Below are 18,394 nucleotides of genomic sequence, written 5' to 3' on the forward strand. Positions count from 1 at the left end.
ATAACTTATTTACGAAACAAATAGATTCACAGACAGAAAACAAACATGGTTACCAAAGGGGAACACGGGGAGGGATAAATTAGAAGTTTGGGATTAACAGATACACACTACTATACATAAAATAGGTAAACAAGGTTCTACTGTATAGCACAGGGAACTGTATTCAGTGTCATGTAATGTACTGTAATGAAAAAGAATAGGTTTAAAAATGCATACATATGTATAACTGAATCACTGTGCTGTACACCTGAAACTAATGCAACGTTGTAAATCAGTTATTCTAACAGGAGGTATGACAGCCTCTGTTCAGACACCAGTGGAACCACAGGAGGACACAGTTCTGTCTACGCAGGGCCAGACCAGACAGGCACCCAGCGTCCAGAGGAGGGCAGTCTGGACTGTGAGATGGGACAGTTGGGGGGACTCCTGGAGGGCCGGTAATGCTCCAGTTCCTGATTGGGTGTTGGTTATATGGAGTCACTTTGTGAAAAGTGACTTTTCTTGCACTTTTCTGTATATGGTATTCAATATTTACCAAAAAAAAAAAAAATAGGACCTTTTCAGAAAGGTGTCCTCTTTAACACACCTGCCAGCGAGCTTATTGCCACGGCCGCCCTCCTCCCAGCTCCCTTCTCCGCGAAGGCACATCGTTTGCCCAGCGAGGAGCTCAGGATCCGCTGGCCTCAGACCCGCCCGCACGGCCCACCCCCCGCCGCTGAGCCGGGAGCCGCCTGTCCCTCTACTGCCTCCCCGAGCCTACTGCCCTCCCCGGTGAGGGGTTCGGGGTCTCCCCCCACACCCCATCTTGCCCTCCTCCGTCGCCTGGCACACGTTGCCCTGTCCAGGAGCACCGAGGGCTCTGGAGGCCCTTCTTGGTCGTTCTGTGACCCATCTCGGCACAGCTCCTGGCGTGCCCGGGGCACCTCCTCTGTCGCAGTGTGGGCCACACAGCATGCGCTCGGAAGAGCCCCGCCCCGCCCGCCGTCGGGGAGACACTGGTCCTCACCTCTCGGGTTCTGCTCGAGTTCGCAGCACGCGTCCCGCCCCCACTTCGCTCAGGCTTCACAGAGCACGACTCCCAGGTGCTGGTCCCTCTGCTTGGCTGTACCCGTGGCCACGGCCTGTCGCGTGTTCTGTGTCCCCTCTTGGCAGCCAGCATGCTTCCCTCCCCACGAGTGGCCAGGCTGCCAGGGGACAGCGGGGCCGGGGAGGCCTGGGGACTGGATGGCGAGACAGCCCACAGGTGGGAACAGGCATGGGACATGCCTGGTGACTTCTCCCGAAAAACCCCAAACCCCAGTCCACCTGGAGGTGGCCCTTGCTGGCTGTCACGGTGTCCGCATCGCGCCCCCTCCCCGCCACCCCGGAGTTCTGCCTGGGTGTCTCCTGCGTGCCCGTGTGCCTTGAAGATGACGCGGTCCCAGCCTACAGGTCAGCTCAGACCCGCAGCCACAGGGAGACGCACAGAGGTGATGGGACCCGCGGCCCGGCCAAGGCTCTGTTGAGAAGCCTCGCGGGGAGTCCTCCACGCCCCTGGGGACCGAGCCATCCTGCAGACAGCAGGGCCTGAGGGACGGGCCCTAGGGCTTCCTTGGTGCCTGCCCTCCTGCACGGATGCTTCCTCGGACAGAATGTCCCTTCCTCTCCACCGCCAGCTGGAGAGCAGCTTCGCGTGGCCCGCGGTGTGAGCAGCCCTGAGTGACACTGCTTTACGTGTTAACAACTAACTCAGTCCTCAGCTGCAGGCTGGACTCTCCCAGTTCACAATCTCTGACCCAGTTCAACCCCTTTATTATTTTTTTTAATTTATTTTTGGCTGCATTGGGTCTTAATTGCTGCACACAGGCTTTCTCTAGTTGTGGAGAGCGGAGGCTACTCTTCGTTGCGGTGTGCGGGCTTCTCATTGCAGTGGCTTCTCTTGTTGCGGAGCACGGGCTCTAGGTGCGCGGGCTTCAGCAGTGGCGGCACGCGGGCTCTAGAGTGCAGGCTCAGTAGTTGTGGCACACGGGCTTAGTTGCTCCGCGGCATGTGGGATCTTCCCAGACCAGGGCTCGAACCCGTGTCCCCTGCATTGGCAAGTGGATTCTTAACCACTGCACCATCAGGGAAGCCCAACCCGTTTATTCTTAAATGGGGAACTGAAGCCCAGACGGGGAAAGCCAACTGCTCTGGTCATGGAGCTCTTTTCTGAAACCAACGTGCCCACTCGGTGAGGCGGGGGGTAGGGGTGGGGGGTGGAGGCAGCACCCACTCAGCGCAGCTCCTACAGGTCGCCAGATGCGCTTTGAAATCAAAGTGTGTGGGTTTGAGGGCTTGGTTTCTCAATAGCTATTTAAAGCCCAGTTATCGGATTACTTAAAAGCTACTGCCACTAAGGCAGAGAGCACGTGACCGACCCCCAGCCCCTCGGTACTGAAAAGACGGCATCTCATCTCTTGAGATGGGACGTCCCAGGGCAGCTGGGTCCACCTCACTGGGTTCAGGAACATTCTCTGGTGGGTGGCTCCCAGGTATACCCTAGGTATCCTGGTGTTTAAACAAAACTCGACGTGTAACTGACAGTATTCTGATGGTTGTGTGTGTGTAAAAACTACATATAAAAGTGTTGGGGGGGCCTCCCTGGTGGCGCACTGATTGAGAGTCCGCCTGCCAATGCAGGGGACACGGGTTTGTGCCCTGGTCCGGGAAGATCCCATGTGCCGCGGAGCGGCTAGGCCCGTGAGCCATGGCCACTGAGCCTGCACGTCCGGAGCCTGTGCTCCGCAAGGGAGAGGCCACAACAGTGAGAGGCCCGCGTACCACAACAACAATAAAAAAAAGTGTTAGGCTGCTTTACCAGCTCCCACGGACCCCAGAGTCTGGCTGAGACAGAACATACTTTTCTCCAGTGTTATCAGCTGGTGTAAACAGTTTAGGAAAGATAAATGACCAGCCCAGTTGGGCGTAAGAACCTCTGAGATACGAAATTCCAGGGCTGTGTCTCCAGCCCTCAGGGAGGTCCTGGAAGGGCCTCATCGTGGTACCTGCTTCTCGACCATCACCCTCTGGATCAGGTTTCTAAATGAAATCTCGTTCTCTCTTGTGTGATCTGTACCTGGCCGATTGATACAGCAGCCGCTCACTGTATGACTAGATGAAAATACAAATTTAAAATTAAAAACTCAGCTCCTTACAGTTGCACTCTCCACTTTTCAAGTGCTCAGCAGCCCGTGTCCAGTGGCCACTCTGCTGGGCCGCCCAGTTCCGGAACATTTCTGCCTGATCCATAATCTCTCCGGGTTTGTTTACCGACGCACAGATGTTGGATCCTGTGTCTGCTGCCTTTGCAAGAGGCCACGACGACTAGGTGGCCTATTAAAAACAGGCCTTTTCACCTGCTCCCCAGGGGCTCTCTTTGGGGCAGAGCTGGTCCTTCTGTCCGCTCTGCTGTGCTCTTGGACTCCCACTCTGACTTGGTAGCGATGAAACGCGGTAGCTTGTCTAACGGACAGGTTGTAGGCAGCGGAGGCATCTGAGGGTGTACACCGCTGACAGTTGCAGCTTTTTCTTTGGCACTTTGCAGAGGATACTGAAATATTACTTCAAAAGATGAAGCGATAGAAATGGAATACGAATCAGTCATTATACCTCATGATGCGTCTGTGAACGCCCTGTACTTACTTTTGGGTTATTACCGTCTTCAGCCCAAGGTTAGATGCACGTTTACAGACATGGAAAACTGAACATCCAGAAGAGTCAGGGTGACTGGGTGAGAGGCTCTGAAATGACGGATGGCAGCGCCTCGTTCAGGAAGTGCACGAACCTTGTGGCCTTTGATGATTTTTAAAAGCCAATTAATATTTTCTTGTGGCCTTTATTAATTAGCATTTTCCATTATTCTCCAGATCAGAACATAGTAACCTATTGGTACGTCTTAAACAGCACACAGGTGACGGTGGTACTTGTCTCATCAACGGAGTTCTGATGGAGGGACACCTACATGCTGCTGATCCGTGAGGATGAGAGGGGCGCAGAGGTGCTATTCATGGGCTCACAGGGTTCCTGCCACAGGCCTGCAGCTCATCACAGCCCAGGCAGCAGTGCTGGGGCTCGTTAGAAGCATAAGTGCTTCTAAGGTGATATGAGAAAATGCTATGATCCCACCATGAGGTTGGGTGCTGGGGAGGGAGGGGAAAATATCTATATATCTAAATATATCAATATTTATCTATATCTCAAAGGAAATATAATGAAATGTTAACAGGAGTTATCCTAGAAGTGAGATTATAAATAGAATTTTCTTTTTAATACTGTTGTATGTTTCCCAAATTTTCTACCCAAACAAAAATTCTCTGGATTATTTTTATGAACAGTGTTATTTTTAGAAGTAGTATTTAAAATGAGATGTAATGATTAGATGTTTTAATTTTTACAAGGAGACCCTGACCAAACTTGGACTTTGCTGTTTAGCCAAAACCTGTAGCTTCGACTGCCCGCCGGATTTAAAAGGAAACCTAATTTCAGCATATGTTTAATGTACCCAGCAAATGGCAACATTTGAGGTGAAAAAATATTAAAACATACTTTTGTTTACTTAAAGCATGGGATGGATAAATATTAATTTAAGAGTTCATCCTTATTTCTGTCTCAAGAGTGGGATAATTTATCAGTTTGATTATTTGCAAAGTAGAATTTTAGATAAAAATTTTACCATAAAGCCATTCCTTAATATAGTAGTCAAATCATAAAATATATAAATACCTCCATGAAAGGCAACTTTTATCTGTTTTTTAATCAAAAGTGGGAAGGGGGTGGTTTCTCAAATTGTAGGTACTTTAACAAACCATAAGTAACTTCGTCTTTAATTAATACAATCATACTTATGGGACGCTGATTATTTTTAATTATTCAGAACCTCCAAAATAAATATTTATATTTTTCTAGTAGTTAAATGTGTAAGAATGTTTTTTCTTTCTAATGCTGGCATGTTAAAGATCTAATGTATGTGCTCGTTATATAAATTATCCAAAAAAAAAAGGCTCCAAATATGTAAACATGAGTAAACCAGACCTGCTCCCAGAGTTGAGACAGAACAGCACTCTCTCCCGTGTAGGTACCAGCAGTTAGTCACTAGCTCTATCAGTTCTTCCCCTTAAGTACTGACAGATCCTGTCGCCCCATCCCCAGCAGTGGACGGGACTCCTACCGTCCCCTCCCTGGATGAACGAATGCCGCCCGGAAGGATGGGAAAGGACGCGGTACAGCTCAGGCGGCCCGGCTCGGGGAGCGTCACCCCTGGCCTGCCCATCCCGCCGCTTCTCCGCCGTTGCCCCAACCGCGCCCAGCCACGCAGACCCCACGACACCGTCTGAAGGCTTTGGGTTTCATCAGAGCTCTTCCTTCAGGACTCGGCTCAAATGCTTGCCTCCAAGAAGCCACTTCTGATGCTTCCCAGGAGCCTGAGCCAGGGCCTTCCCCGCCTCCTGTCACCTTGCACCTTTTCCACAGCCCCAATAAACAGCGCTCACTGGACTCAGTTCCGGGGTTGATTCCTATTTGTTACCCTAGAGCCTAGCCCAGGGCCTGGACTGTAATAAGCTCGTCAATAAATGTTCCATGGACGAGTTCCAGTGCGACCCGCAGATGCCCTCTACAAAGTGTACCTTCACGTGCCATGTGATTGGGTTTAAAAAAGTTTCGTTGGTCACAGTAGTCTGATACCATAGAAATGTTTGTTGCCAACGTTATAAATGTGACCTCACTGTAACTATCGACTCTATACCTGTTCCCTTTTACTGCAAGGTTTCACTTATTATTAAGAAAAGTGTTCGTCAGCATTCATTATTCTGACATTTGCAAAATCAACGCCAACTAATCGCCATTGGAATCACAGAAGGAGGGCGTTTTCATTACATATTTAGAGCTTTTTTTTTTTTTTTTTTTTTGTGGTACGCGGGCCTCTCACTGTTGTGGCCTCTCCCGTTGCGGAGCACAGGCTCCGGACGCGCAGGCTCAGCGGCCATGGCTCACGGGCCCAGCCGCTCCACGGCATATGGGATCTTCCCGGACCGGGGCACGAACCCTTGTCCCCTGCATCGGCAGGCGGACTCTCAACCACTGTGCCACCAGGGAAGCCCTGTTTGTAGATTTTTTGACGATAGGCCCCCTATTTCTGTCTTGCAGGCTGGAAGGCCTTTTTCAGTCTTTCATTTTAGTGGCCTTTATTTTTTTATTTCATATAAGAATATTTAAAAGCTCTAGGGCTCCCCTGGTGGTGCAGTGGTTGAGAGTCCGCCTGCTGATGCAGGGGACACGGGTTCGTGCCCCGGTCCGGGAAGATCCCACATGCCACAGAGCGGCTGGGCCCGTGGGCCATGGCCGCTGAGCCTGCGTGTACGCTGTGCTCTGCAACAGGAGAGGCCACAACAGTGACAGGCCTGCGTACCAAAAAAAAAAAAAAATCTACAAACAATAAATGCTGGAGAGGGTGTGGAGAAAAGGGAACCCTCTTGCACTGTTGGTGGGAATGTAAATTGATACAGCCACTATGGAGAACAGTACGGCGGTTCCTTAAAAAACTAAAAATAGAACTACCACACAACCCAGCAATCCCACTACTGGGCCTATACCCTGAGAAAACCATAATTCAAAAAGAGTCATGTACCACAATGTTCATTGCAGCTCTATTTACAATATCCAGGACATGGAAGCAACCTAACTGTCCATCGACAGATGAATGCTTAAAGAAGGTGTGGCACATATATACAATGGAATATTACTCAGCCATAAAAAGAAACGAAATTGAGTTATTTGTAGTGAGGTGGATGGACCTAGAGTCTGTCATACAGAGTGAAGTAAGTCAGAAAGAGAAAGACAAATACCGTATGCTAACACATATATATGGAATCTTAAAAAAAAAAAAAGGTTCTGAAGAACCTAGTGGCAGGACAGGAATAAAGACTCAGACACAGAGAATGCACTTGAGGACACGGGGAGGGGGAAGGGTAAGCTGGGATGAAGTGAGAGAGTGGCATGGACATATATACACTACCAAATGTAAAACAGATAGCTAGTGGGAAGCAGCCGCATAGCACAGGGAGATCAGCTCGGTGCTTTGTGACCACCTAGAAGGGTGGGATAGGGAGGGCGGGAGGGAGACGCAAGAGGGAGGGGATATGGGGATATATGTGTACGTATAGCTGATTCATTTTGTATACAGCAGCAACTAACACAACATTGTAAAGCAATTATACTCCAATAAAGATGTTAAAAAAAAAGAAATAGGGGGCCTGACCGGAGTGTCAGGGCAATGCTGGCCTCACAGAATGAGTTGGGAATTCTCTCCTCTCCACTTTTAAGGAAAGTCTGAGTAGGATTGGTATTCTTTAGACGTTTGATAGAATTCACCAGTGAAGCCATCGGGTTTTGGGCTTTGTCAGGAGACCTTAAGTTACCGGTTCGGTGGGGAGGGTCTTCGGGCGTGGAGCTCTGCCTGGAGGCAGCCCTGGGACCTCGCAGACCAGGATCCCCAGGGTGTGAGCTGAGGACCCCTGCACCTGATCCGGGGGGCAGGGCAGCAGCTTCCACGAGGGCCTGCCACAGAGGAGGCGGCCCCAGGGCAGCCAGGCCACCCTGGGCCTCGGGAGAAACCAGTGTGCTTGAAGCTCTGCTGCCCAGCAAGTGGGAAGGGATAAAAAGGTAGGCACTGCGTGCGGTGCTGCTGCCTAGCTGGTCTCCATGCTTTTCAAGACAGCCTCCCGATACTGACAGTCTATTATGATCCAGCCAACAGAGAGGTTTAAAAATAAAGTTAGAGCTCATTTAAACTGCCAAATGCTTAATAATGAATATCATTACTGACTATATTGATATCTAAAACCAGGATTTTTCAATCTATCCATCCAGTGTGGTAAGAAGTACACCAATGCTTTCTTCATTGAGCTTTATCCACGTGGTAAAAATACTGAAAATTAAAACATGTTATTTTCTAAAATCGGTGCTGTTAGCTAAAATGTGTTTTCATTTGTAATTCCAGTGCTAGCTATGATTTGGGGGCAAGATCCTTCTACCCTAAAAGGCACTATACAGGCAGACCTCATTTTATTGCATTTCACTTGACTGTGCTTCACAGATGCTGCTCTTTTTTTTTTCCTTACAAATTGAAGGTCGTGGCAAGGCTATAGGCATCATTTTTCCAACGGCATTTGCTCACTTCATGTCTGCACCACATTTTGGTAATTCTTGCAATATTTCAAGCTTTTCATTATTATTATAGTCACAGTTATCTGTGATCAGTGGTCTTTGGTGTCACTACTACGACTCACTGAAGGCTCCGATGATGGTTAGCATTTTTTATCAATAAAGTATTTTTAAATTGAGGCTTTTTGAGACATAATGCTATTACACACTCAACAGACTACAGTATAGTGTAAACATAACTTTTATATGCACTGGGAAATGGAAAAGTTCCTGTGACTTGCGCTGTCGAGATGGTCTGGAACCAAACCTGCAACATCTCTGAGGCCTGCCTGTACAACCTACATCCATGGAGCCGGGCGGTCATTATCAATGGCTGCTGACATCACGGAAGGAAACAAGCAGACGCCTATACCCACCACCACCGCTGATGAAATGCTCTACGAAACAAAACAGGCAAACTAACAAAACAACAACAGACTCTGATCAAGGCGGGAAATACAGAACAAAGGGGAACTCAGTAAAGGACACCATGTGCATGCAACCAGCAAAAATCCAGACTGGGGACACCCTCCAGGACCAGTAACCTGGGTTTTCTACAGAGAGATTACAAGGAAAAAGAGACAGGGGAGACCTCTAGATATGGAAAGACTCATCACGAGACTGAACCACCAATTACAATGTAGGGAGCTAGCCTGGGTCCAGATTCGAACAACTGTACTGTCAAGAAATGTTTAATGAGACAATCAGAAATTTGAAGTGACCAGGTGATGATATTCAGGAATTATTGTCAATTTTAAAAGATATGATAATTGGCATTGTGGTCATGTGAGAGAAAAAAAGAGGATCTTTAATATATTTACAGATGAAATGATATGTTGTCGGTCATTAGCTTCAAATTGATCTCGGAGTGGGTGGGGGAGAGATGAAACAAGATTTATAAATGAATTGTTGAAGCTAACCTGGGGGACCAGGTCATTAGATTATTCTGTCCATTTTTATGTTCGCATTTTTCCATAAGAAAAAGTTGCAAATCAAAGCCAGGAGAAGGCACTACAGAGGGACAGGTCCCACCGGAACAACGGGCCTCATGTGCCTGGATTCTGAGCTTTGTGACGTGCAAATTGCAAAGTTTCTTTTTCCCCAGCAAAAGGAATTGTTATGCTTTCAGAAATGCCTTAAGATCATTTCCAAAGAGTTTGAATACTGTTTTAAAATATACTGGGACCTTTAATAAAATAGCATTTCACATGTGCCCTTCCCAAGCAGTTTGTCCAGTTTTGACATCTACTGCTAACAAAATGGAAAAGCTCCATTTTCTTCTGAAAATAATTTTTGGAGTTAGTTGGGGTGATCTGCAAACAATCATGCAGCATGCTTATTTAAGAGGAGAAGCCAAAGGCATTTTTGAATGAGATTTCAGAACAGTGCATTTCCTGGACCAAAACACGTGCTTCGGCCTGTGAGGGGGCCGGCACGGTCCCCGACACCTGCGCTCGCACTGTAGCAACGATGGGCCCATCGTTGGGAGCACTCCCATCTCCTGTAAGCGACCCCGCCCCCGCCCCGCTCAGAGCTGAACAGAGGCCCCCACTAGGGGTGACAACACACCCCATGGGAGGCATGGCTTCTGCACGCACCACAGGAAGGAGCACACGATAACGAAGGGTAACGGAAAACAAGCAGAAACATCGGCCCAGGCTTACTGCACCGACGGCTCGTATCCCACTCCTCTCCGGAGCACGCTCACTTTCTCACTCTGCAAAACACCTCTGGCACCAATTCTCTTCTTTTGAACTTGTTCAGCACCTCCCTGCCTGCCCCGTCCGCTGGTGATCCGTCCTTCGGCACTGACAGACGTCCCCCAACACAGCCCTTGAGTCTGTCCTCCCAGCTGCACCCGGGCCCCGGCCCTCGGCCTTCCCGTCGGCACAGTGGACCCGCATCCCTGCCCCGGCCAGCCGGCTCCTCCCCGTGTGCTCTTCTTCCTTCTCAGTCAGCCCCTTTCCTCCATCCTTTCCCCCTTTCTCTACTGTATAATCTACACTGAAAATAAAATTTAAAAAAAGATGAGAACCCCTCTGGAGGCTCCGCCACCCTGGAATCCTCACCTCCCTCCTCTGCTCCCTGAGGGTGCCGAGTCCACCACCCTCAGGGCTTTTAAACTTTCTGCTCCTTCTATCTGGGAAGCTCCTCCCCTTGACCCCTGGGTCTCAGATGTCACCCCCCAGAGAAATGCTTCGTTGCAGGCTCTGTCATGTGCTGCCCAGATCCCCTTCAGGACTGGGACTGATTCTGGCTGTGGGGAGATGGCCCTCGGCTGGCAGCGCTCCTCGGAAATCGCTCTGGCTAAGACCCCGGCCCCCAGATGCTGCCCCAAATCCAGGCAGCTCCAAGGGCCGTCCCAGCCCAGAGGTCTCGGCGGGGACAGTGGAGGCTCCGGGCCAGCCTCTCCCTTCCATACGGGGCCCGGGCGGCTCTCATCAGCACCCGCACTCGCTCTCAGAGTCAGCTTCCCAGAACACCCAAACCCTGACCTCCATCCAAGAGGTCACCCGTTCCCTCATCACCTCACCTTGCTACATTCCTCCATGTAGCTTCTAGCATTGATATTTGTGTTAACTTCTCATCGTCTGCTTCTTATCACTAGAACCTAAGTTCCAGCAGAGCCAGGGGCTGGTCTTGTTTATCTTTGCGTCTCCAGAGCCCACACCGGGGCCTGGCCCAGAAGACAGAGTTGTCAGAGGAACAGACGAAGTGACTCACAGCCTCTGTGCCTCTTACCCGCTTGTTTAGGATTACAGGTAACATACACACAGGGTTTACACAGCACACTTTCTGAAGGTGTAATGATCAGATCACTATGTTCAACCTTAAGTCTTCCTTCAGAAAACAATATGAAAACTGAAGAAAATGCAGAAAAAGGTCACTACAGGTCTAAAGGACTGCAGCCATGAACAAAAGCAAGGAGAGCTTAAAACCTGATACAGTCTGGCAAACGATGGGCCTACTGTGTGTAAACTGTCATTTACAGATAAACTAAAAACAAAAGGGGGACTGAAGGTAAGGAAGCTGAAAGGCTGTGTGGCAGGGGAATCTGCAGGCCCTGGGAGGGAGTCTCCACCCCGCCTGGGGGTCAGCACCTTCCTGTGTGGAGGGAAAAGCACCCCGCGTCACCAGAGCCTGCTGTTCAGGATCGTGGTACACTGGGCCTTACTCACAGGAGACGTGGTTTCTGGTTTGGACACTGGTGCTTTAAAGGTAGAAGCGTTTTGGAAAACCGCTCCTTTCTTTTCTGCAGCTGCCCCCATGGACGAACATTCTAAGTAATCCGGTGGGGGGATGACGACGCTGCTTTTCTCAGATAAGTTCATCGTGCTCACGCTCCGTACTGATACCGAGCTAGCGAACAAGAACCAGAGGATACAAGTTAGATGAGACCTGGCCCCTGCACCCCAAACATCCCCAATCTCCTATGGCCAGAACTGCGGTGGATTAATAATCTAATACGGTGAGGGAGGAGGAGATTACCCCCCCACACACACACACACTGTATATGACACTGCAGTGTTTCTGCTGACTTATAAATGTACACTCAAAAGAAATCCTTTAAAAGACATGACAAAAGAAAAGGAGAGGAAAACTGGCTCAATTAGGGGCTGGCTCTTAATTCAAGGAGTTCAATAAGAAAATACAGCAAATGCCTTAAGCAAAAGCATCGAGCACTTCGGACTAAAAAGTCTCAGAATTTTAACATCCTAAAGATATTTAGGGGTGTCCCTGGTGGCGCAGTGGTTGGGAGTCCGCCTGCCGATGCGGGGGACACGGGTTCGTGCCCCGGTCCGGGAAGATCCCACATGCCACAGAGCAGCTGGGCCCGTGAGCCATGGCCGCTGAGTCTGCGTGTCTGGAGCCTGTGCTCCACAACAGGAGAGGCCACAACGGTGAGAGGCCCGTGTACCGCCAAAAAAAAACAAAAACAAAAACAAAAACATATATATATATATATTTAGTTTCATTCCTTGGCCACTGGCAGCTGAGCTATTCTGCAAGGGACAGAAACACACAGATGGCTCGGAGCAAGTATAATGGAAGGACTTGGGGGGGGCATCAGGTGCGGCATCCGCGGTCTGCTGGGGACAGAGGGATGGGTCAGGACGGTTGCTCTGACATGGGAAACACTGTGGCCAAGGTGGTTTGTGGTCAAGACGATGCCACGTTCAGTTTGGACATGTTTCTGAGGACCCACACCACATACAAACATTCACGTCTTGGCTGGGAGAGACCTGCCTGAGTTAGTCTAGTCTTGGGTCCACCACTTCCAGCTTCCTGAGCAAGTTATTACACCTTTCCGTGCCCCCATCTTCTCAATTTTCAAGCAGGGACCTATCTCACAAGGTTGTATGACGATTCAATGACCTGGTCAGTGTAAGGCACTTTGGACAGTTCCTAAGTGATGGTGATAATGATCATTATCTGGATGGGATACAGACGTGAGGGGGTGGTGTTGGCACAGAGGTGCTGAGTGAAGCCCGTTGATGTAATTCAAGCTTAGGGGGCAGACACGGTGGCCCAGGAAGCACCGAAAAGGAAAAAGGGACTGAGGGCAGATCCCGAGGACACCTATGTCTAAGCACAAGGCAGAGGAGAGATCTGAAAGGGTACTGAAGATGGATGGGTGGTGAGGTGGAGGGAAAATAGAGTGCAAGGTCAAGAGAACATTCCAGATAAAGTGTTCATCAGTGTTAAAGGCTGCTGAGTAAGACCAAGACAGAGCACAAGGGCCTTGGATTCAGCTGCAGTAGGAGGTGGGAAGAGTGCTTCTGAGGCTAAAGGGGGGTTCTGGGGCGCGTCTCTTTCCAGCAGATGGTCAGTGAAGCGCGTGGGCAACAGAAGTCAGGAAGGAAGCAATCACGGAGCAGCAATCCCCCGCAACCCCCCACTACTCCACACCATCTGCGGCTTCCCCGTGGGCTCTGCTACACATCCAGATTAATTCCGACACGCCTGAGAACACGAGGTCGAGGTGCGTTTGCTGCCCCTGGGCCATCTGAGCCACAGGCAGGTCCTACCTTGGTCCGGGCACGCTCACGGTCTCCTTCTCGTTTTCCTCCAGCAACTTTGTGTATGACGACGGGAACCAACCCCTCCTGCAGGTGAAGAGTGGGGAGAAAAAGACCTTGCTGGGATGCTCCCAGCAGACAAGCAAAGCATAAACACACCCAGGAACGCTCGGTCACAGCGCAGGGGCCGGAACGGCTCGGTCACGGCGCAGGGGCCGGCCGGGCCACTCTCATCGCAGTCTCTCATATACAGAATTACTCTTATTTGGATTCCCTTTTTGTCTTTGGTTTCCATATTGGTTTTACTTAATACCTGAATAATCTACACAGAAACTTGATTTAACTTACTTCCTGTAAAGCTTATGCACGTCCAGTTGAAATGATGACACTGGCATTTAAACTATTCACATGCTAAATCTTAACAAAGTATATCTTGAGAAATCTGAAGTCACGTGAAAAAAACATGTAAAACTACTTTCAGAAGTGACTCCTATTTACTTACGCATCAAATTCATCTATATACGCACACACACACAGAGAACAGTTGGGGAATGACTGGGAATAGAACAACTGCAGTTAACTGTAACTGTCACTAAACTATGAACCTAACTGTGGTGAAAATGCTAATCTGCCCACAAGGAAGACCTGCTACGAGGAGAGACAGCAGCCCTCTCGGCGTGGGACCACTGGACCCCGTGCGGAGGCCCCTCCCGAGACCTACACTTTGGTGTCCTCATGCTCTCCATACAGCCAGCCGTCCTTCTCCTCGGAGATGAGCAGCGTGATGACATCTCCCTGCGCGAAGCTAAGTAAGGTCTGGTTCGTGCCGGCCGTGTGCGGAAAGATGGTTTTCACTTTCTGCTTTTTTACCCTGTTCAGTCCAGTGGCAACAGAAACCGATCGCTGTAAACTGGGGTCATCTGAAGAACCTGTCAAAAATGAACCGAGCAGTGATGGCTTTTCAAGGAAGGATGATCAGGCAAGTTCAAAGGAGCCAAGCCCAGGAAACCACCCGCCCCCATCTCTCCAGCACACTCATTCCACTGAGACACCAATCGGATTATATTTCCACACCTCCACCCATGTCTGGATGGACAGGGACAGCAAGGGACAGCAGCAGAGCCATGGCCCGAGGCCTCTCAGAGGAGGATCCCTGTGGCTAAAGGCTCTTTTCCAGACCGAGAGGATAAAGTAGTGTAGCCAAGCTTCATCTGCACTGATTCAATCAGGACGGCTCTTAAAGAGGCAAAGTTCTCCACCACCAAGGGGCCCACTGCTTTCCTCGCTGCACTCCCCCAGAACAAATCACAAGGCCTGTGCCACAAAAAAGAGAAACTGGAAATGTAGACGTTCTTGCTGCCATGGCTGCTCACCTGCGAGCGTGGCAGGGATGTAGTGAGGGTGAGTCACGTGTATTGACCCCTCCCCCTAGGTGCCCGTGGCAGAAGCAGGAACCAGATGGAACCAGATGCGGGCGGCCTGGCTCCACGGCCTAACGCTGCACTCCGTCATGTCTCAGCTCAACGCAGGCTGATATCTACCGGCACTACCCGCCGCCACCCCAAAATTGGAATGGAAAAATTTTTTTCCATATTTCTTTTCCACTCAAACTTTGCTAACCCACTATTTACTATAAAATAATGCAAAATCTCTTTCTGCATCATTCTCACAAATTCTTAATAAGTACAATGTAAACTTTGCTATCTCTTCAACATGCCGCATAGTCTAATTACCTCGGCTGTATTGAATTCAATGATTTTCATTTAGCTTTTACCAATAAGAACCAAAGAATCATTTGAATGATTGGGCGGCACACAGCACTGTATATTTTAACTTTATATTATATATAACTTATAGTTCTTCAAAGGCAAATGGCTACAGAGTATCATCTTTCCAGCTGATGGGATTCTGAAAATCCCATCTCTTCCCCAAGAGCTGCACGTGCTAGACAGCCCGTGGGCTCTCGCGAGCAACACACTGTGTGACTGCCACGACTTCACACCCAAGGGGCCCGTGAGTCCCCCCCAAAAGAGACGGGTCTGGCGCCACGACAGTCTCGAGGTCCTGGGTGCCAAAGACTCTGTGTAGGCAGAGTGGAGCCTAACCAAAGCCACCTGAAATGCCTGCAAACAATAACTGGTCCCAGTCTACTGAAATAGAGTCAACCGGGTTAAGAAATGTAAGCAGTTAGAACCTAAGCCCCCAGAAACCATGAAGTGCTCTGTTAGAGACGATGAAAACACTGATTATAATTTAAACGAAGCTTACTGGTAAGACTGATAACCATTAATTTTGTCATGTGAACTTCTACAGTTTGTTTCATTGAAAAAAAAAGAAATTTTAGTCCAATTGCCACAAATACGTAACACAGCGTGAGGCTCTGTAAGTTATATCCCATTTCTTTTAAAATATAACACCTTTCAATAGGAATGTTCACTGTATGTAAACATCAATCTGTATATAGAATTGGCATGTGTCAAAGCAACGTGTCTTATGGTTTCAGAATAAACCTAGACCCCATCACAAGGTGTGAGTTCCTCCAAGCCAGTGTGGAGGGGGTGCTACCATACATGTGTATTTACCTCTATCTCAAGGCACACTTATCCTAAATATTTAAAAAATTTTAAAGGTACTTTAAAAGAAATCCAACTAAGTATCTTACCTGTTGAATTATTTTTTCTTTCTGAATTCTGTGCGACTGTGGCTGGGTTATTAAACATATCAATCAAAGGGCTGGTTAACGCTCTGGCTGAAGGAGCGGAGGGGATCTTTGGTGAATATTTAGAAAGGGTGTCATAATCTCGCCCAACCTGTGAAAAATTCGTTAGTAGTTTAACATTAGTGTAACACAGCAATGGCATTAGACAGATCCCCGGACTGTTTTGCATTACATGCTTTAAATTCCATTTTTCCCCCAAATTTTTTGTAGGGCAATGCTCCTTTTTGAATTATTTCAAGAACACCATGTCCTTTTTCCCATTTTTGTCTTTTTTTTTTTTTTAAAGCAGTTACTCCCCATTTTCCCCACCCCTTGAAAAGCACTCATCTCCTTCCTGTCTATATGGATTTTTAGGCTCCCTTTTAAGTGCTGCTTGGCTAAAGTCATCTACTTTTAAAATTATTTTTCCACAGAATTTTGAGTGCATTACTCCATTACTTTCTAACATCTTGTTTTCCAGTATCAGTGGGATTCTCTTTTCTTTGTGAGTAATCTATTTTTGCCCTCCCTGAAAGTTTTCAGAATCCTCTCTTTATCGCTAGCATTCTGCCATCTGTTGAGGTTCTGGTCTTTTCCATTCAGCCAGGATCACCCTGCCTGCTGTGTTAAAGCCCAGGCTACCGCGGTCATCTCTGCCGGACCTCGGTTAGAGCAGGGTGGGGGTAGAAGTGGTGGGAAACAACAGCGTGTACCCACGGGCTAGCCGTGGCCTAAGAGAGGGAGAGGGTCGATGTCCGGTGTCCGCGCTGCTGGAAGGATGGAGTCGCCATTTACTGGACGGGAAAGACTGAGGAGAAGCGGGGTTAGAGTGAGAGAGCCTCAGGTATGTGGTTTTGGACACGCTGAGCGGGAAGATCCCCACTAGACATGCGGGCGGTGAGGCCCCAGGCGGCAGCTGGACGTACCTCCCACGTTTCAACCCAGCTAACATTGATAACCTCTTTGATTTTTTTTTTTTTTAAATCCTGTTTTTGCACTGTATTTTGGGAGAGTTCTTTGGCTTAATTTCCCAAGCTGATTCATTCTGCTAAGGAGCCCAGCTCTTGTTTTGGGGTGTTTTTGGAGGGGACGAGGGGGAAATGAAAAACTTTAATTTTAGAAAAATTTGGAACAGGTACAAAAGTAGAGAAAACAGCACAATGAATCTCCATGTACCCAACACCTAGCTTCGACAATTACCAATCCACGGACATTCTCGTTTCCTGTATGCCCCATCCATCTTCCTCCACAACTGGATTATTTTGAAGCGAATCTCAGACATACCATTTTAACTAGAAATAATAATCCTTTTAAATTTCCAAGACAGCTGACTCTTCTCTGTGGTTGTAATAGCCTTTCACCTCTTTTCTCCTCTGCCCTGTTGGCTCTGTTGCCCCCTTTACTCGTCATTCCAGTTTTTACTTTGGTGCGTCTTTTTATGACACTGGTTTCCCCCACCTGTTCAGTGACCGCTGGTTGTCTGTCCATCTTTGTACCCCATTCTTTTTACTGTACACGACAGTCTGTGTTTTCCCTGTGCTCCTGATCGCATGCAACGTGGGGAAGAGGCAAGACACACCCCCAGGAGTGGGCCCCACCCTTCGGTCCACACATGCTGTTTCAGTTCACAGACGAAAGCCCGGGCTGCCTGTGATTTAGCACAGGTGGGACAAGCGGAGGGACCAAGCAGCCTGGACAGTCTGAACCAGCTCCCCAGCCGACAACACTCAGGACACCCCAGCTTCTTCCCCGCTTCTTGGATCCACTGGCTCTGAACTGACGGCTCCACCCTCTGCAGGAACCTTGCCCTGCACATCTCCCCTGGGGCTGACATGTCCTTCTATTTTCATAGAAAATATTTCTATTTTCTCCACACGCTGACCTTGCCTTTCTCGCTCTGGAGACTCCTTCAGTGTTTCTGGTCCATTGACAGCACCTGCTCTTTATTTTCCCATGCGGCTATGGATCTATTAGGCAGGTTGATGGCAGGTCATTAATATCTTTGCTGTCATTTCAGAGGGCTTTATATGGACAGGGAGGGTGGACTGACACATGTGTTCAAACTACCTGCTGGATTTGAATCTCCTCACGTGTTTGTGAAAAAATAATAAAGCCCATATTCAAAGAACAGTGAACTACGATGCTTGACTTCATTACCTGGAATACTGGGGTGATTATTTTTTTCCTCAGGTGCCTTATGTAGTGATGAATGGCACCAGAGTTTTGCTAATCTGTGTTCTAAGACACTACGCTTCCTTCAATGGGAATAAACTTATAAAGTTGGAATCATTACAATTAAAAACAGAATCAGTAAAAAAATCTCCAAAACAAAGATTACAGTGCTAACACAGTGTGAAACATTTTCACATCTAGTTTCAAATCTGAAGGTAAGGGGATAAAAGGAAAGGCAGGCCCTAGAAGTAGTACAGGAGAACCTGTGATTTCCACTAACAAAGAA

At 48.6% G+C, this 18,394-nt stretch overlaps 1 protein-coding gene across 4 annotated transcripts in view; it reads right to left on the minus strand.

The window, feature by feature from the left end:
- BAIAP2L1 (BAR/IMD domain containing adaptor protein 2 like 1) overlaps positions 1 to 18,394 on the minus strand; it is an 88,670-nt gene that overhangs the window by 5,362 nt on the left and 64,914 nt on the right. For 2 of the 4 annotated variants that reach the window (XM_082857313.1, XM_082857312.1), the window contains exons 9-12: positions 15,901 to 16,048; positions 13,960 to 14,167; positions 13,248 to 13,325; positions 11,397 to 11,577 (exon numbers count right to left, since the gene is read on the minus strand). In XM_082857313.1, coding sequence (XP_082713439.1) covers positions 11,397 to 11,577; positions 13,248 to 13,325; positions 13,960 to 14,167; positions 15,901 to 16,048 — 615 coding nt within the window. The remainder of the gene's footprint in view (positions 1 to 11,396; positions 11,578 to 13,247; positions 13,326 to 13,959; positions 14,168 to 15,900; positions 16,049 to 18,394) is intronic. The other 2 variants (XM_082857315.1, XM_082857314.1) reach the window with 1 other exon arrangement.

The sequence above is a fragment of the Leucopleurus acutus genome (assembly GCF_964270905.1).
Source record: "Leucopleurus acutus genome assembly, chromosome: 16".
Taxonomy (NCBI): Eukaryota; Metazoa; Chordata; class Mammalia; order Artiodactyla; family Delphinidae; genus Leucopleurus; species Leucopleurus acutus.